This window comes from Mustela erminea, chromosome X (genome assembly GCF_009829155.1).
Source record: "Mustela erminea isolate mMusErm1 chromosome X, mMusErm1.Pri, whole genome shotgun sequence".
Lineage (NCBI taxonomy): Eukaryota > Metazoa > Chordata > Mammalia > Carnivora > Mustelidae > Mustela > Mustela erminea.
Genome location: NC_045635.1, coordinates 114494996 through 114511544, shown reverse-complemented (window position 1 = coordinate 114511544; position 16549 = coordinate 114494996). Strand labels below are relative to the sequence as shown.

At 39.7% G+C, this 16549-nt stretch overlaps 1 protein-coding gene across 9 annotated transcripts in view; it reads left to right on the top strand.

Moving 5' to 3' along the window:
• MAP7D3 (MAP7 domain containing 3) overlaps positions 1-16549 on the top strand; it is a 57474-nt gene that overhangs the window by 30211 nt on the left and 10714 nt on the right. For 6 of the 9 annotated variants that reach the window (XM_032330448.1, XM_032330453.1, XM_032330446.1 and 3 more), the window contains 10 exons: positions 2641-2739; positions 2837-2920; positions 3985-4148; positions 5025-5139; positions 5827-5931; positions 9474-9569; positions 11186-11311; positions 14211-15034; positions 15761-15888; positions 16147-16352. In XM_032330448.1, the coding sequence (XP_032186339.1) occupies positions 2641-2739; positions 2837-2920; positions 3985-4148; positions 5025-5139; positions 5827-5931; positions 9474-9569; positions 11186-11311; positions 14211-15034; positions 15761-15888; positions 16147-16352 (1947 nt within the window). The remainder of the gene's footprint in view (positions 1-2640; positions 2740-2836; positions 2921-3984; positions 4149-5024; positions 5140-5826; positions 5932-9473; positions 9570-11185; positions 11312-14210; positions 15035-15760; positions 15889-16146; positions 16353-16549) is intronic. The other 3 variants (XM_032330447.1, XM_032330451.1, XM_032330445.1) reach the window with 3 other exon arrangements.

Sequence of the window (16549 nt, the reverse complement as noted above, 5' to 3'; positions counted from 1 at the left end):
TTTCATTTACTGCTGGGAGCCTGGCTCCAAGAGTTAAAATGTTGTCCCTGAACAAGTGACTTCTAAGGGGGCATGAATTACGTACATTCATTTTATTATGTTTTCTGTGCATAGTACTGTGCTAAGATTGTAACATACTGAAGAAATACACTTTTTAAAAATTTTTATTTACCTGAAAGAGATAGGGGTCAGGAGCATGGGGGGTGGTGGGGAGTGGGCAGGGGCAGGGCAGAGAGAGGGGGAGAAACAGACTCCCCTGAGAGCATGACCTGAGTAGAAGGCAGACTTTAACCCAATGAACCATCCAGGCATCCCTAAATACACTTAACAGAAAATGTTTTATACTTTTACACATAATTTTAAGATAATTTATATGAATTTTTCAACCTGATGAGCATAAGAAACTTTGCCACTGATCTGTCACCTTGTTTTTCTAAATTCACAAGTAATTTCTTTAGACAAATGCAGAAAAAGCTACTAAGGTTGAGTGAGATGATCATAGAATTTTAGAGCTGGAGAAACCTTAAGATTCTCAAGTCTAATACCCAGAGTCCCAGCTATAAAATCCTGGGCAGCTTCTACAACTTGGATGTATAGTCTAACAGCTTAATATTTTTCCAAGTAGCCATTCCACTGTAGGCAGCTCTGACTGGTAGGAAACTGTCTGTAATTTACTTTAAGACATGATATCTTTGAGGAATATTTTGTTGTGTCTTGTTTATTTTTTAGTAATCTCTACCCACTTTGGGGCTCAAACACAAGACCCAGAGTTACTACCTGCGTGATCTGGGACAATAATGTTTAGCTTCAGTTTTTCCTACCTGTAAAAAATATGGAAAATAATAATATCCATTTTATAGGGTTGCTAGAATTTAATGAAGTTATACAAATGTAAAGAATTTCGTAAATGGTGAGGTTGATATACGGTATTTGTTATAGCAATTTTTAGGAAAGTACCATAAATACAGATTAAGGTTCTTCAGTTCTGGTAATAAACTCTACCCTATTCATTAACCTCCAGGCAAAAGGTGACTCTTTAAGATTTTATTTGAGAGAGAGAACATGACTGGGACTGGGGTGGACAAAGGCAGAGGTAGAGAGGGAGATAATAAATATGGTAAAATTATACATTTCAAGAGAAATTGTCCTTATGGTCAAGTAATTTGTGCTAAAATATGAACTTTCTTTGGGATTTCTAATCAGGAAAATGGAATGTGCAAAACTAACTGTTTTTTTCTGTGCTCACATAGAGATGTTATAAGCGGGAGAGAGTATATAAGAGGGTTTAATTAATTTATAGACTATATTTAAGAATTGTTCTAATACACTAGTATGCAAATTCAGAGGATAATCTGTGGTCCACAGAATTGCTGGTAGTTGAACTATGAAGGAAGCTGAGAAGAGTCTAATCTTCAAATTTAGCTAAATCATGGATTATCTGAGCTGTTAGGTCTCTGTGGTTAAAAAAAAATCCTTTTTCCTTTTTGAAATAGTGGTCCCTATGGCAGCAATTATGAGCTCACTTTCAAGGTTACTCTGTAAAATGACTCCCAGATCTCTTTCCTCACTGACAAGAAACATCTCAGAGTCCTTTCATTCTTTAAGTACAATGACAGATACTCTGTTCCTTTAATTATTTTAACCGTCATCTTCAACTGTTAATTTTTTTCCTGATATATAGAAAACAAAAGTGTATGCAATATCACAGGGACATATTTCCTGTGCATTCACAGAGGTAGAAGGAGAGTTTTCAGTGTTAATCTCCAGATTCTTCCTGAAGATGCCCAGCATTGTGGGACATTTTAGATGCAGCCATAAATGGAATTCAAGGGCTCCGGAATCCCCTATAATAATTGCTGTGTGTGTCATCCTGGCATTTGTTTTTCTTACTCTCCCCCAAATTGTGCTCCCCTAATCTTGTATTTCACCCTTATTGAAGTTTATTTACCACTTTTGGGCACATTTTACAAGGCATGTGTAAATTTATCTTTGTTTGCCGGACATTTTTCTTCCTGGAATAATACTATCTCAATGGAAATTCCTTGAGTGCTTCTCCACCTTCACTGCATTAGAATAGAGCTTTTAGCAACTGGAAGTGCCTGGGCCTCCACCCAGACAGAGACTGGGGGTGGGGAAAGGCAGGCATTGCTGGTATCTTTAAAGCAACGTGGGTAAAGAAAACCCCACATCTACGTAATTTATAAATGTACTTTTTAATATTGGGTCCAGTCTCTGAGGATCTCACTGTTGACACTTCTGCTTCCATTCCGTTTCTGTGCCAGCTCAGTTTTTCCAGTACTTGGTGTGATATCTTGTCTGAGGCATTTTTGAAAGTTATTAATCATTAGCTCCTACTTATCCACAAGCTGGTGCTGCCACTCCCACTAACAAGCTCTAAGTCCTCAGATAAACTGGCACACCCACAGTAAACAGCCTTAATTCTTTTGTAAAGTGTTGTTGAACATAGGTACTCAATATGTCTTTGTTGTTGACCTGGATTAATTTGTCCTGATTTTGTCTTCTAGATAAGAGATGCTGTCCTGTATCATCAAGGACGATTGCCCAGGCTTTGCCTCCCCCTGTATTAGCTGTTTGCATTCATAATATCTAATCCCTTCCTTTTCTCTCCCTGTATTATAGTTGCGGCTGCTCACGCCATAGCCGAAGAAAGACGGAATCAAAGTAGTTTCAGCACTCATCCATCTCAATCTGCAAATATAAGATCTGCTTTCAAACCAGGTATAATTTCTAGAATGCTTTTTTATAGATGTCAGAATGTCAAGTCAATAAAACCAGATATGTTAAAGCCTTACTATATATATTTTTTTGTTTTTAGTAATAGATGGATCCGTGCTTAAAAATGATGTGAAGCAGAGGTTGGCAAAGGAGCGAAGAGAGGAGACCAAAAGACAACAAGAAGGTATATTTTAGACTTAAAATCGGAATGAATAAATTTTCTGTTGAGGTTATATATTTTCAAAGTGATTTTATTTACTTTTCCTGATCTGTTTATACATAGATTACATTTTTTTCTGGGATGTATTATGTTGGATTGAATATTTATACTAAGGCAGATAAAGAGGGCCTTAAAAAATAGTTGATTGTTTAATTTTTGAAGTAGTTTCTGTTAGCTCTAATTTTCTGAAAACTAAGGTGTGAAAATTTCAGCATTTGTAGGAACAAGCAGAATGGGGTTTCAATAAAAATGACTCTAAAAAGGAAAATGAAGTTGTTAATAATCCTAATTTAGGCTTCTTAAGTGTAAATTTGGACCTAAAAGAATAATCTTTTTACACCTCAAGAGAATGCCTTTCTCAACGAGGCATTTCTCTCTGGCCTTTGAAATCCCTTGACAAAATTTGTGCTCAGCTTCATTCAAATGGATATCATTTTTCTTTGTTTTGGTGAGGAGTTATTTCTTCCTGGAGCTCTTCGGGAGTGCATTTTAGAACTGCATAGATGCTGTCCAGGCTTTAGTGAGGGAAAATTTGAAATAGGAAAACATCATGCTGTTCCATAGTATGGTGTCTTAACTCCATGAATGTAAAACGGGCATGATTAAATATGGTCTGGGTAGATGAGGCCTTTGAGAGAAGTTTCCTAGTAGAAGAAAAAAAACCCCTTCTGGCCATGTGTTTTCTTTTTAGTTCTTATTTTAATGTATATAGCATGTTAATCTGTGGGGTTTAATTTTGCCTCAAATCAGCGGAAATATCACATGAAAGAAAATACTTGTTTTTAATTCAGAATTTTAGCTGGGACAGGATATGAGGGTCATCTATGCCATCTCTGTTCTCTAGAATTAAATGAACACTCAGTGCACATGATTCTTGTTCACTTATATAATCGTTTGTTATTGGCATGGGTCATGTTATTTTTAAGAAAGAGGAGGAGATATATTAACTTTCTCCTTTGTGAGTACTGTAGAAAATTTAAATATTTTCTTGGCTCTTATGCCTCGAAAATGTATTTGGAATATTTCAGCTACTAAGGAAACACAACTGCTTGAAAAAGAAAGAAAATCACGGATCCAATATGAAAAACAGATGGAGGAGAAACAACGGAAGCTGAAAGAACAAAAAGAGAAGGATGAGCAGCGGAGAATATCTGCAGAAGAAAAAAGGAAACAAAAACTACAGGAAGAAAGGGTACAGTACATGTTTCCTAGCCTGTTCCATCAGATGCCACGTGGTGTCACCTGGGACTGGAATACTTTTTTCTTAGCCTTTCACTGCCTTTCCTGCCCCCTCTCCTGACAAGGGATCCAGTCCCAGTTCTCTCTCCCCTTCAGCGGTAGAGCCTCTTGTTCCTGTGCTCTCAGATCCCTGAGTTCCGACTTGCTATCTGAGGTAAAGCGGAGCCTCGAAGGCCTGGGAAGAGAGCCCTTCCTCCCATGCTCTGGGTTGCGGCTCACTTGGGTCTCTGCGCTCTATGCCAGTGGTCTCATGCTCAGAGACCCCGCACTCAGTAGGCCGCGGTCTCACTTCTCACAGCTGCTCCTCTGACTTGATCGCAGGCCAGTCAGAAGACAGCGCTTGCTCTCCCATCTGGCTTCCACGGCCTTTCTGCCCTGTGCGCTCTTCCTCCCGGCTGTGCTGGGGCCCTGCCTCTCTCTCTACCTCCCTGGACTCTCTTGGTGTCTGGCACTCTAGGCTCATGTCGGGCTCCCTGCTTCTCCTCCCTCTGTCTGCTGCTCCCCTTGCATGTGCACGTTCTTTCTCTCAGATTAATTAATTAATTTCCTCATGATACAAGCAGAGGTAAGCACAGTCTGTTTTTCAGTTCATATCCATAAGATTAAAGCCTGTTACTCAGGAGAAGCATTGACATTGATTGATACCAGAAATAGGGTCTTCGGTTGTTTTTTTGGTCTTCATTTTTAACTATTACCTAACCTCATACCCCCCCCAAATTTTGCTTGATACAAAAATTTGGTAATGGGTTAGTGTTCTAACCCACAGATCTAAATTACACTATCCAGTATGTTGAATAGGTAAAAATTTGTTGGCATTTATTTTAAATAGGAGAGATTCAAGGCTGTTCTCTGTCGGACATTGGAACGGAGCAACCGTGTTGATCATCGTCAAAAAAGATGGTCATGGGAAGGCTCTACAGCTGTGAACCCAGAAACCAAAACTGGTAATTAATAAACTGTTAAACTTTTAAGTTATTCATGCTCATATTTATATATTGGCTGTTGCTGCAAGGTTGCATTTACAGTGGGGATTTGAGCTTTGTGTTTTAAGTGAAAATGCTGCCATGTACTCTTTGGTGTGCCCAGTAAGTTTATGTTTAAATTTGTATCATGTAAGATTACAAAAGAAATTTTTTTAAAGATTTTATTTATTTATTAGACAGAGATCACAAGTAGGCAGAGGGAGAGGAAGAAGCAGGGAGCCTGATGCGGGGCTTGATCCCAGGACCCTGGGATCATGACCTGAGCCGAAGGCAGAGGCTTTAACCCACTGAGCCACCCAGGCGCCCCTGCAAAAGAAATTTTAATATTTTATCCAGTATATACAAAATCTTACCATTTACATTTGTAATCTCTATAAAAATGATTGAATTTTATATAGCTTTATCCAATGCATATTTTATCCAGTGCCTATTTTAAAAATAGTCTCATTTACAGCTACTATAAATTTTCCTATAAATGGACAGAGCTCTACAGTTCCATAAAACTTAAATTTATATCATGCGTAAGGAATGACAGTAAACATTGTGCACCTAACTAGTGCACGTACTCTATAGAACTACATCATGAACTTACTTTGTTGCAGCTAGTGATGCTTTAAGTATGAGTACAGTAAATATATCTTTCCTCAGCCAGTAAACGTTCTGTATCGACTGAGAAACTTGAACAAGAGACATCTGGTTTACAGAAACAAATGTCTGTGTCATCTGCAGGTCTTCAGAGTTCTGTTGCCAAGAGTAAGTAGTTATTTCATGTATTCTCCTGAATTTTAAACCAATGAAATAAATTCTTTTAAATGTCTTTTCACAGTACCACTTATCCTTTAGATTGTGGAACATTTAGATTTATTTCAGAAGAGCATCACCTGGTTTTGTTGTTGGTGGAGGTGGTCATTACTGTTTTGTATTTTCATCAGTGAAACGGATTCAAATTCTACCTACCAGTAAATGAGATCCTTTTTCCTAGAGAGTAACTAGACTGGTCATTCAATTTCCATTAAGTTTCATGAATATCACCTCATTTAAGGAAAATGTTAGCATATATGCAGCAGTGGACAGGTTGATCTGCTTCACATAATGTCGTACTTGTTACTCATGACAACCTTGTAAAGGTGAAAGGCAAGTGTAATTACCTTCCTGGCTTTATAGTTAAGAACCCAAGAAATTCAGTGCTCTTCACTCTGTCATGCTTGTTTTTCGCTTATATTTTGGTCATTTGATAGATAGATCGTGATGTTGAAATTGTACATTTCAATAATCCCGTGTTTTCCTCCAAAGCAAATAACATGGTACCCATGTTTAATGAGCAAAGCATTGCTAACCTCCTCTTTACAACTCTTTGTAGTGCTAATGTGATGTTCTTTAAACAAAAAAGAAATTATCTACTATGACTACCTCAATACCTTTGTTTTTGTTTTTAAAGATTTTACTTATTTGACAGAGATCACAAGTAGGCACAGAAGCAGGCAGAGAGGTGGGGGGGAGCAGACTCCCTGCTTAGCAGAGAGCCCGATGGGGCTCGATCCTAGGACCCTAAGACTATGACCTGAGCTGAAGGCAGAGGCTTGAACCCACTGAGCCACCCAGGCGCCTCAACCTCAATACCTTTTGCTTCTAGTGTTTGCCCTTTTAATTAGTGTTCCTTTTTTAAAAAAATCCTTCACCTGGGGCGCCTGGGTGGCTCAGTCTTTAAGTGTCTGCCTTCCGCTCGGGGTCGTGATCCCAAAGTCCTGGGATTGAACCCTATGTCAGGGCTCCCTGCTCAGTGGGGAGCCTGCTTCTCCCTCTCTAGCTCTCTTGTGCTTTTGTTCCCTCTTTCACTATTTCTCTCTGTAATAAATAAATAAAATCTTAAAAAAAAAATCCTTCACCTGACTGTCAGTGACCATTTCTGGCTTGCTGTGCATGTTGTTTCCCACTGATAATTGAAATGGATTAGGCAAACCATACCCATCAATCAATTTTAAAAAGTCCTTTCTGGAGGCAAAAACAGAAGTGACTTGGCATGAAGAAGACACAGCAAACATATTCCACATCATTCCCACTTCAGTGCCTTATGAATTGAAGAAAAAAAGGCATAATTATGGTTTCAATTTAAAAATCTTTTAAAAAACATTTTTATTTATTTGAGAGCAAGTGAGAGAGTGATAGAGCACAAGTGGTAAGTGGGGCAAAGGGAGAGGGAGACACAGAGTCCCCGCTGAGCAGGGAACCCCTGATCTGGTGTTATCACATTTTTTCTTTTAATGGTCTAACAAAAGTTGATCCACTTACCACCCTAAGCCTTGATAGGCTTTCCCAAAGCACTTAAGGTGTAGCCTGGGATCATTTGTAGATTAATGTGGGAAGGCTTTCTCTAGCACCTTCCTTGTCATATAATGAAATTAATTTATTATTCACCATTTCAATCCTTTAGAAAAACTAGAATTCATTGCAGTGTTGTATTTATATACTTTCATGTATACACAAAAACATTCATTTTGATATATTTTACTTGTTTAACTAGCATTCACTCTGTTTCAGAAACTATCTAATTGCTTTGAGGAGTTAGCACATACTTCTTCCACAGACATGTATGACATTTTTAGTATAACGAGCAAATACTAGTATGCTTTCATTCATAGGCCTCATGCTATTAAAAGAGATTTGTAAAGAGGAGGAACAGGCGATGCCTTTTAGGATAATAATTAGTTAAATTGCACTGAAAGAGCAATTCCAAGTAATTTTAAAAAAGATTTATTTGACAGAGAAACAGCAAGAGAGGGAGCATAGCAGGGGGAGTGGGAGAGGGAGAGAAGCAGGCTTCCTGCTGAGCAAGGAGCCTGATACAGGGCTCTATCCCAGGACCCTGCAATCGTGATCTGAGCTGAAGGCAGATGCTTAATGACTGAGCCACCCAGGCGCCCCTAAATGATTTTTTTTTGACAGAGATCACAAGTAGGCAGAGAGGCAGGCAGAGAGAAAGAGGGGAAAGCAGGCTCGCCGCCAAGCAGAGAGCCCCATGCGGGGCTTGATCCCAGGACCCTGAGATCATGACCTGAGCCGAAGACAGAGGCCTTAACCTACTGAGCCACCCAGGCGCCCCTAAATGATTTTTTTTAATGATTTTTTTACTAGTGTTTTAAAAAAGATTTTATTTATTTATTTGACAGAGAGATCACAAGTAGGCAGAGAGGCAGGCAGAGAGAGAGGAAGGGATGCAGGCTCCCCACTGTGTAGAGAGCCCGATGCGGGGCTCGATCCCAGGACCCTGAGATCATGACCCAAGCCAAAGGCAGAGGCCTAACCCACTGAGTCACCCAGGAGCCCCTTTTTACTAGTTTTTAATATGAGAAGGTATGATGGAAGATACTTTGTGAAGTAGCTTACTTACAGGTATAGTATTACTGCACACTCTGAAACAATTAATGATGACAGGGAAAATAAAGTCTGTATTGGTGGTGGCTTACCTTTGTAAAATCTCTTCAGATTTAAATGAAACCTTTTTGATCCAGAGAGATGAATATTTCACACACAAATGAAGTTCATAATCTGATAACCTGTAATATTTTAAGTAGCCCTGTTTTACAGCTTGGCTAATTGAAATTGTCTGTTTTTCTTCTGCTCATTATTGACTCGAGCTGTTCACACTATCTTGTCTTTTCTTGCAGTATGAAAATAAAGGATGTGTGATTTAATCACATGATTGAATTGATTATACCTCTGGTTCATGCTGTTCAATTACATTATCAGTTCAGGAATTTTCAAATGATGCTATGTTGTCAATATCTACAGGTCCCCACATTTAATATATAGGTTCCCAAAAGAGAAGTTATTCTTTAAACAGATACGTCTTAGTATCCTGAGTCAGAATTTGTGTCTACACTGACCATGTTTTTCATTAGGTTGCTAAAATTGTGACATCTGTGCCAAAGGTTAATGATCATTTTTGTTTAAAAAAATAACCATTATAACTAAAGTATACATTACTTTAGTAATAGATGTCATGGATTGTGTCCAGAATTAAAGGTTGTATAGTCCCAATTTGGGAATGGTGATCTTGTAAGGTAGCATTAGACATTATCCTCTTAATTTTTAACTATTTTTTTCCTAATAAATTTTATTGTCCAGATCACCTAAAGAGCAAATGAGCTTTAAATTGGGGATATACAGAAGATTGGAAATTTAGATTTTTATAAGCAAAAGTAAAGATAAAAAAATGTGTGAAGAGTGACTCACTTCTGAAATAATACATTTAAATAATTTGTAAAAAGTAATATTCCTTTGCCTTTGATCTCCAGAAAATATAGAAAAGAAGAGAAGCTCATCCTTGACGAGAAGATCTAACAAACTGCAGGCACCTTCAGAAACTGTACAAGTAGAAGAAAAACCAACTGGTTAGTTATTTCTAAGTACCAGTCTTAAATAGTGGTTTAAAAGAGATCTTTTGTGGTACTGTGTGGCTCAGTCAGTTGAGCACCGACTCCTGATTTTGGCTCAGGCCATGATCCTGAGTTGGGCTCCAAGCTAAACTTGGAACCTGCTCAAGATCGTCTCTCTCTGCACTTCCCTATCCCCGCACTTCTTGTCATTCTCCCAAAAAAGATCTGTGTCAACATTTGGTTGCCTGAGAAGTCGTTCCTAAAATTTGAAGCCAGAATATCCTTTCTTTAACTGCAAAATGTCCTTTGATGTCATACTTATTTGGCTGAAGCCAAGAGTCTGTCTTTATTTTTAAAATTTTTTTAAAGATTTTATTTATTACAGAGATCACAAGTGGGCAGAGAGGCAGGCAGAGACAGAGAGAAGGGGAAGGCAGAGGCTTTAACTCACTGAGCCACCCAGATGCCCAAAGAGTCTGTCTTTAAGTGAAATAGGTAGTTCTGTTGTCATCTGAGCAGGAGGTCTATAATGAAGCTGAGGGACTAGATCACAGAGTGTTGGTATAGATAAAGATTTGTGGTGGAAGACTTAATTCTCTTCAGACATTTCATTAGCTAGTGTTAAGAAATTCTTAAGTTATTGGCCATAATTTGAACTTCAAAGCTTTGTTGCGTTTCATAGCATTACCCACATCTAACCTTTGTGCATGTTTTCACTGCTGATTATTATACACTAAATTTCATACTTATTACTGAAGTACTTCTTTTTTAAAAAAATACGTTATTTCTTTGAGAGAGTGCACAAGCAGGAGTGGAAGGGCAGAGGGAGAGAGAGAAGCAGACTCCATGCTGATCAGGGAGCCTGACATGGGGCTCGATCTCAGGACTCTGAGATCATGACCTGAGCCGAAGGCAGAGGCTTTAACCCACTGAGCCACCCAGGTGCCCCTACAAGATGCACTTTTTTTTTTTTTAAGATTTTTATTTATTTATTTGACAGAGAGAGAGATCACAAGTAGTCAGAGAGGCAGGCAGAGAGAGGGTGGGGGAAGCAGGCTCCCTGCTGAGCAGAGAGCCCGATGCGGGGCTCAATCCCAGGACCCTGGGATCATGACCCGAGCCGAAGGCAGAGGCTTTAACCCAGTGAGCCACCCAGGCGCCCCTACAAGATGCACTTTTAACAAAATAAGTTAGTCAGTCCCTTGGAGCTTTTGGTAATGAACTTGACCACTATGACTGTCAGTGGCATATATCTGTAGAAGTCCACCTCAAAGTTGTTTTGCCACATACAACTTTGTGAATTCCCGTAGAGACGATACGTTGGGATAGGGCTTTGTTAGATATGTTACCTGGATTTCTTCACTGGGGTTATTGAGTATGCCGGGGACTTTGACCCTTTAATTCAGGTACTCTCTTCCCTAGCAAGGCAGTCGGATCTAGTAGTGATGTTCAGTCCGATTATTTATATTTATATATATACATATATACATATGTATGTGTGTGTGTGTATATATATATATTGCTCTCATTTCCTCTACTTGTAGGCTGGGAAAGTTCTCATGTGCAGTTCATATGCTGTGCATTTATTTGTGAGACTTCAACTTGAATTCTTTTTGTTTGTTCTCATTTAGCTCGTCAGTCTTATACCAGTCTTCGGGAGAGTAATTTAATCACTCGCCTGCTTGTCCCTACCAAAGCGTCAATAGCCAGGAGCAAAAGTGCTGCTTCCTTGTCAGTTCCTGGCAAAGATACTTCAGGTAACAGGCATAGGGTGGAAAGCCTAAAAGTGTTCGTATTTGCACTTATAAAGCAGGTTATATCATTTAATTTGTTGCAGTAAGGCATAAAAATAATTTGAATCAGTAGTTTCCAGATGACTGATATTTGCGTTACATATTTGTTTTATGCCTTCTAGCATGGTAGGTTGAGTTATCTGGATGATAGTTGATTGATAGGATGAAATAAGGTAGTTGTGGTGGTGGTTGTTAAATTTTTAAGTGATTTTTTAAAAAAAAGTACTAGATGTTCAGAGTATCAAAAATTTTTATGGAGGAAGTTTCCTACTCCACTATTTTTCCCCCTAAAATGTGGAAGAGTGACTTTGAGCTGCTCTTCAGCTTTTTATAAATAATAAAATAAAACCCATTTTCAGGCTTATGTGGATTTTCTCAGAGGTCACATAGAGTGTTAGACATGACTGTGGGTAGTAAGAAGTCCTCAGTAGTGGAGAGCTCAAATGCACTATTCCCATTATTCTTTTTTCCTCCACTTTTTTCTTCCCACCACTTTTATTCTTTTATTTTTTTCTTCTGTTAATATTCATATAATTAGTAAAATAATACAGTGCTATCATAGACTTTCTGGGAGTGCAGCTTTACTACTTTTGGTTCAGATTCCTGACTTTGTTTTTGCCCTATTATATATATGTCAAATTATTTTCTGCCAGTCTTCCCCCAGTCTCCTGTAAGATCGTTCTTATATTAACTTCCATTCTTGTTAAATAATCTGTTACTTCCATCAAAAATATACTACTTATCTTAAATTTCTCTAGCTGTACTTAATATATTCTTTGTAGCACAAACTGTCAGTGTTAAATAATGTGACCATTTAGATACATACAGATCTGTAAATAAAATGCTTTTTCCACCAAAAGTGGGTGTCTAAAAGAAAAAATGTCAGATTATTTATTCATGAGTAGTCAGTCTTTGGTAATTTGTTTTATTTTGATTACTTGATGAGATCATGTAAAAGTTCACCACCCAGTTAAAGAAGAGGTGACAAATTTACCAAGTCTTATAAAAGCTACCACCAAATACTTTCTAAAAAATATTTACTTTTCTTTATTATACAAGCAATAAATATTTAGTGTAGCACAAATTTTAAATATAATTTATTATCTCAGTAACTCACTGGGAACTGAATATTTTGTGTTTTGTTTACAAAATGGGATTATAACTTGTTTTTGTTTTTTTGATTTGCTTTTGTCTATACTCAATGTGAACCATTTTCTGGGGGCACCTGCGGGGCTCAGTTGGTTAAGCATCTGACTTTGGCACAAGTCATGATCTCTGGGTCTTGGTATCCAGCCCTGCATTGGGCTCCCCTCTCAGCAGGGAATCTCCTTTGTCCCTGTCCCTCCCCTTGTGTGCCTGTGTGTGGAGGCACTCTCTCAAATAAATAAAACTTTTTAAAAGATTTATTTATTTGACAGAAAGAGAGCGCACGAGAGAGGGCGCGCGCACACACAAGTAGGCGGAGAGGCAGGCAGAGAAAGAGAGAAGGGGAAGCGGAGCCTGATTTGGGGCTGGATCCCAGGACCCTGAGATCATGACCTGAGCCAAAGGCAGAGGCTTAACCCACTGAGCCACCCAGGTGCCCTAAATAAAATCTTTTTAAAAAAAGTATATATATATTTATCATTTTCTAGGTCTGGAAATTGTATATTATTACTGTGAATGACTGCCTTAGTATTTTTTTTCTTTTCTTCTTTTTTTTTTAAAGATTCACTCATTTGACAGAGATCACTAGTAGGCATAAGAGGCAGGCAGAGAAAGAGGGGGAAGCAGGCTCCCCGCTGAGCACAAAGCCCGATGTGGGGCTCGATCCCGGGATCATGACCTGAGCCAAAGGCAGAGGCTTTAACCCACTGAGCCACCCAGGCGCCCCTGCCTTAGTATTTTCTAAATTTCTTGTTGAATATTTGGATTATAGTTTTTTTTCAGTATTATCAATAATGCTGTAAGTTCGTGTCTGATTTTTTTCCTAAGGATAGATCTTAAAGTAAAATTGTGGGAACAAAGACTGTGTCCTAATGGCTTTTAATGCCTTATTGCCCCAATCCCCCCTATCAGGAGCATATACAGATCTACACCCCACCACTAGTGTGGGGCTGCCTGGTTCCCAACATTGGCATTACCACTTTCTTCCTCTTTTTTATCCATTTTTATCCATTTGTTAGGCAAAAATAAATTATTTATTTTAGAGATTTTTATTTATTTGACAGGGAGAGAGTGAGAGAGGGAATACAAGCAGCGGGGGAGTGGGACCTGAGCCAAAGGCAGATATTTAATGACCGAGCCACCCAGGAGCCCTGGCAAAAAATTTAGATTGTTAAAGCTGGAAGAGACCTTGAAAATCTAGCCCATTCTGATTAATGTCTTATTATAGTTTTTAGAATGGGTGAGAAATGCTCTTTTCTTACATTTAAATCACCATATACGGAGTTTCTTACCTGATCACTTGAAATGGTAAGGTCTCTGGCCCTAGTGAAGTTGTTCTAGATTACTTTTTCAAAGTGTTGAATATTTTATAATGTGTTATAAAAATCATTCAAAACTGTGATATTAAAAGAGAAATGACTTATTGCAGACATCAACTTTGAAGAAGCATCCTCTTTTCGCCTGTAGTGGACTTTTGCTTTCACTACACCTCTTAAAGGTGGTGCTTCTGAAGTAACCAACTTCGAGATGTTTCTGTCCGGTGTGTGGGTTCCATTTCACTAGACACTTCCATGTTGTGGGGCAATCCCTGCAATTTACTAGTGAACACATAGTCTCTCTTTTTTCTCTTCCTGTTCTTGTACTGTTACGTGGCGCAATTGTGTCTTGTCTGGTTTCGGTGTATAGGCAGTCTCATCCTGTCCTCGTTCACCCACAGGTACCCACAGTGCCTTAGTCCAGTATATAAACATGCCCTTGCGGAGCCACAGCAGTGACGAACTGAAGAATACCATGGCGCTTCGCAAGGCAGCGGCGGCAGGGCCTCCCCAGGAGAAGGTGGAAGCACCCCCTGATGTGAGCGTGGAGGCGGCCCCTCACGTGAAGGTGGAAGCAACCCCCGAGGCAACCGTGGAAGTGGCCCCCGAGGTGAGCATGGATGCGGCCCCCAAGGCGACCGTGGAAGCGGCCCCCGAGGTGACCGTGGAAGCGTCCTCCGAGGCGACTGTGGAAGTGGCCTCCGAGGTGACTGTGGAAGCGACCCCCAAAGCGACCGTGGAAGTGGCCCCCGAAGCGAATGCAGAAGCCACCCCCAAGGTGAGCGTGGAAGGGCCCCCTGAAGGGAGCGTGGAAGCACCGTGTGAAGCAGGTGTGGAAGCACTACCCGAGAGCATGGAAACATCACCGGAAGTAAGTGTGGACGTGTCCCCCGAGGCGAGTGTGGACCCATCATCCCCCGAGGCGAGCGTGGACCCGTCGTCCCCGGAGGTGAGCGTGGATCCGTCCCCCGAGGTGAGCCTAGACTCATCTCCTGAGGTGAGCATGGATGCATCCCCTGATGTGAGCATGGAAGCATCGTCTGAGGCCAGTGTGGAAGCGTCTCCCAAGGCTAGTGTGGGAGTGTCACCTGAGGCCAGTTTGGACACATCGCCTGGGGCTAGTGTGAAAGCATTCCCCAAAGAGAGTGTGGAAGCGTCCTCCAAGGCATCCCCCAAGGTGGGCGCGGAAGCATCTTCCAAGGTGAAAGTGAAAGACTCTCCACAGGTTTGTCAAGTGCCTTTTATTGACAAAGTTTCTATTAAAATCTGTATTTAGTTGTGTAGGTTATGATAGGTCAGGTTTCACAACATAAGCAGCTTCTTTTCTTTTAGATTTATTTGTTTATTTGACAGAGAGAGAGAGAGAGAGAGTTCACAAGTAGGCAGAGAGGCAGGCAGAGAGAGAGGGGGAAGCAGGCTCCCTGCTGAGCAGAGAGCCCGATGCGGGGCTCGATCCCAGGACCCTGAGATCATGACCAGAACCGAAGGAAGAAGCTTAACCCACTGAGCCACCCAGGCGCCCCCATAAGCAGCTTCTTAATATTTATAGCATTCTGTAAAAAATTAGTAAAACAGGATAATTTACTTTAATGATTTAAAATTCTCTGATATTTGTTGTACAGTTTCCCTCAAAGCTGGAGTATTAGTTCATTTTTGGTAGTAGGGAGTAACTGTTACATGAACTCTAAACTCTGAAGAGAAATTTTTTGAGAAATATAGCAAACCTTTTAATCAGGATTTAGAAATAGAATAAGGTTTTGAAGTGAAAGATGTTTTAAGGTAATTATTTCTGTGACCTTGAATTTTGTAATCTGAATTGTTATGCTTGAAAAGAAAATGGGGAGTTTAAGGAGCTATAATTGTACTATGTTCATGGTATTTTTGTCAAAAAAAAAGCCAGCTGCAGTAAGGTAAATGCTAATTTATTAATCTGATCATATGCTTTGTTCAGAAATCAGAAATGGACAAACAGGCTTCAAATCCTGCTACCAAGAAGCGCCCACCATCGCACATACCGTGTTATAAATGGCCGTCATCTCCTGCAAGCGGGTGGCGTCCACCTTCTCCCATCAGTATTAAGTAAGTTTATTTGCAGCTGTTCCTGGTAGGTACTTTACCAGGACAAATTTCACATCAGTGTTTCATAAATGAAATAATGTAGTATGTATCGTAATGTAAAGAGAAAAAAACTTTTAAAATGGATTTACCCCATCATAAAATATTATCTTATTATATCAAGACATTATATTTATGAAATGACACTTTATAAACTTAATTAGCACATATCTATTAAAAAACTATACCAGATTTCCCCCATTAATGGTTACTTTTTCCCAGCAGGCAAATGCAAAAGAATCGCCCGCCATCACCATCACCTGTCATGTCAAAACAGTCCCAGTCTTCTCTTTCCTATAAAGTAATCCCTGTTCAGCGTAGCCTTTTGGCACAAAATGCATTGGGTAGTCTTGGAAAGAAAAGAGAAGGAGTGCCTAAAGCTGCTAGCAGTGCTGAGGCTGTGAGCCCAAAGCAGATGGTCTCTGAGGGTAAGTTCCTTTACTAAGAAGTTTATTTTGGCAACATGGAAAATCTTAGGTAGTTTGGAGGTGGTTGCCTTTGTTTTATTCTCCATTTCTGAGAACTTTAGGGGGTGAGTGAGCCTTTTTTTGATAGAGAATTTAACCAGTCATTGGCACATTGTTTTCTTTTTTTCCTTGCCGGAGCTGCTTACTCACCCCCACCC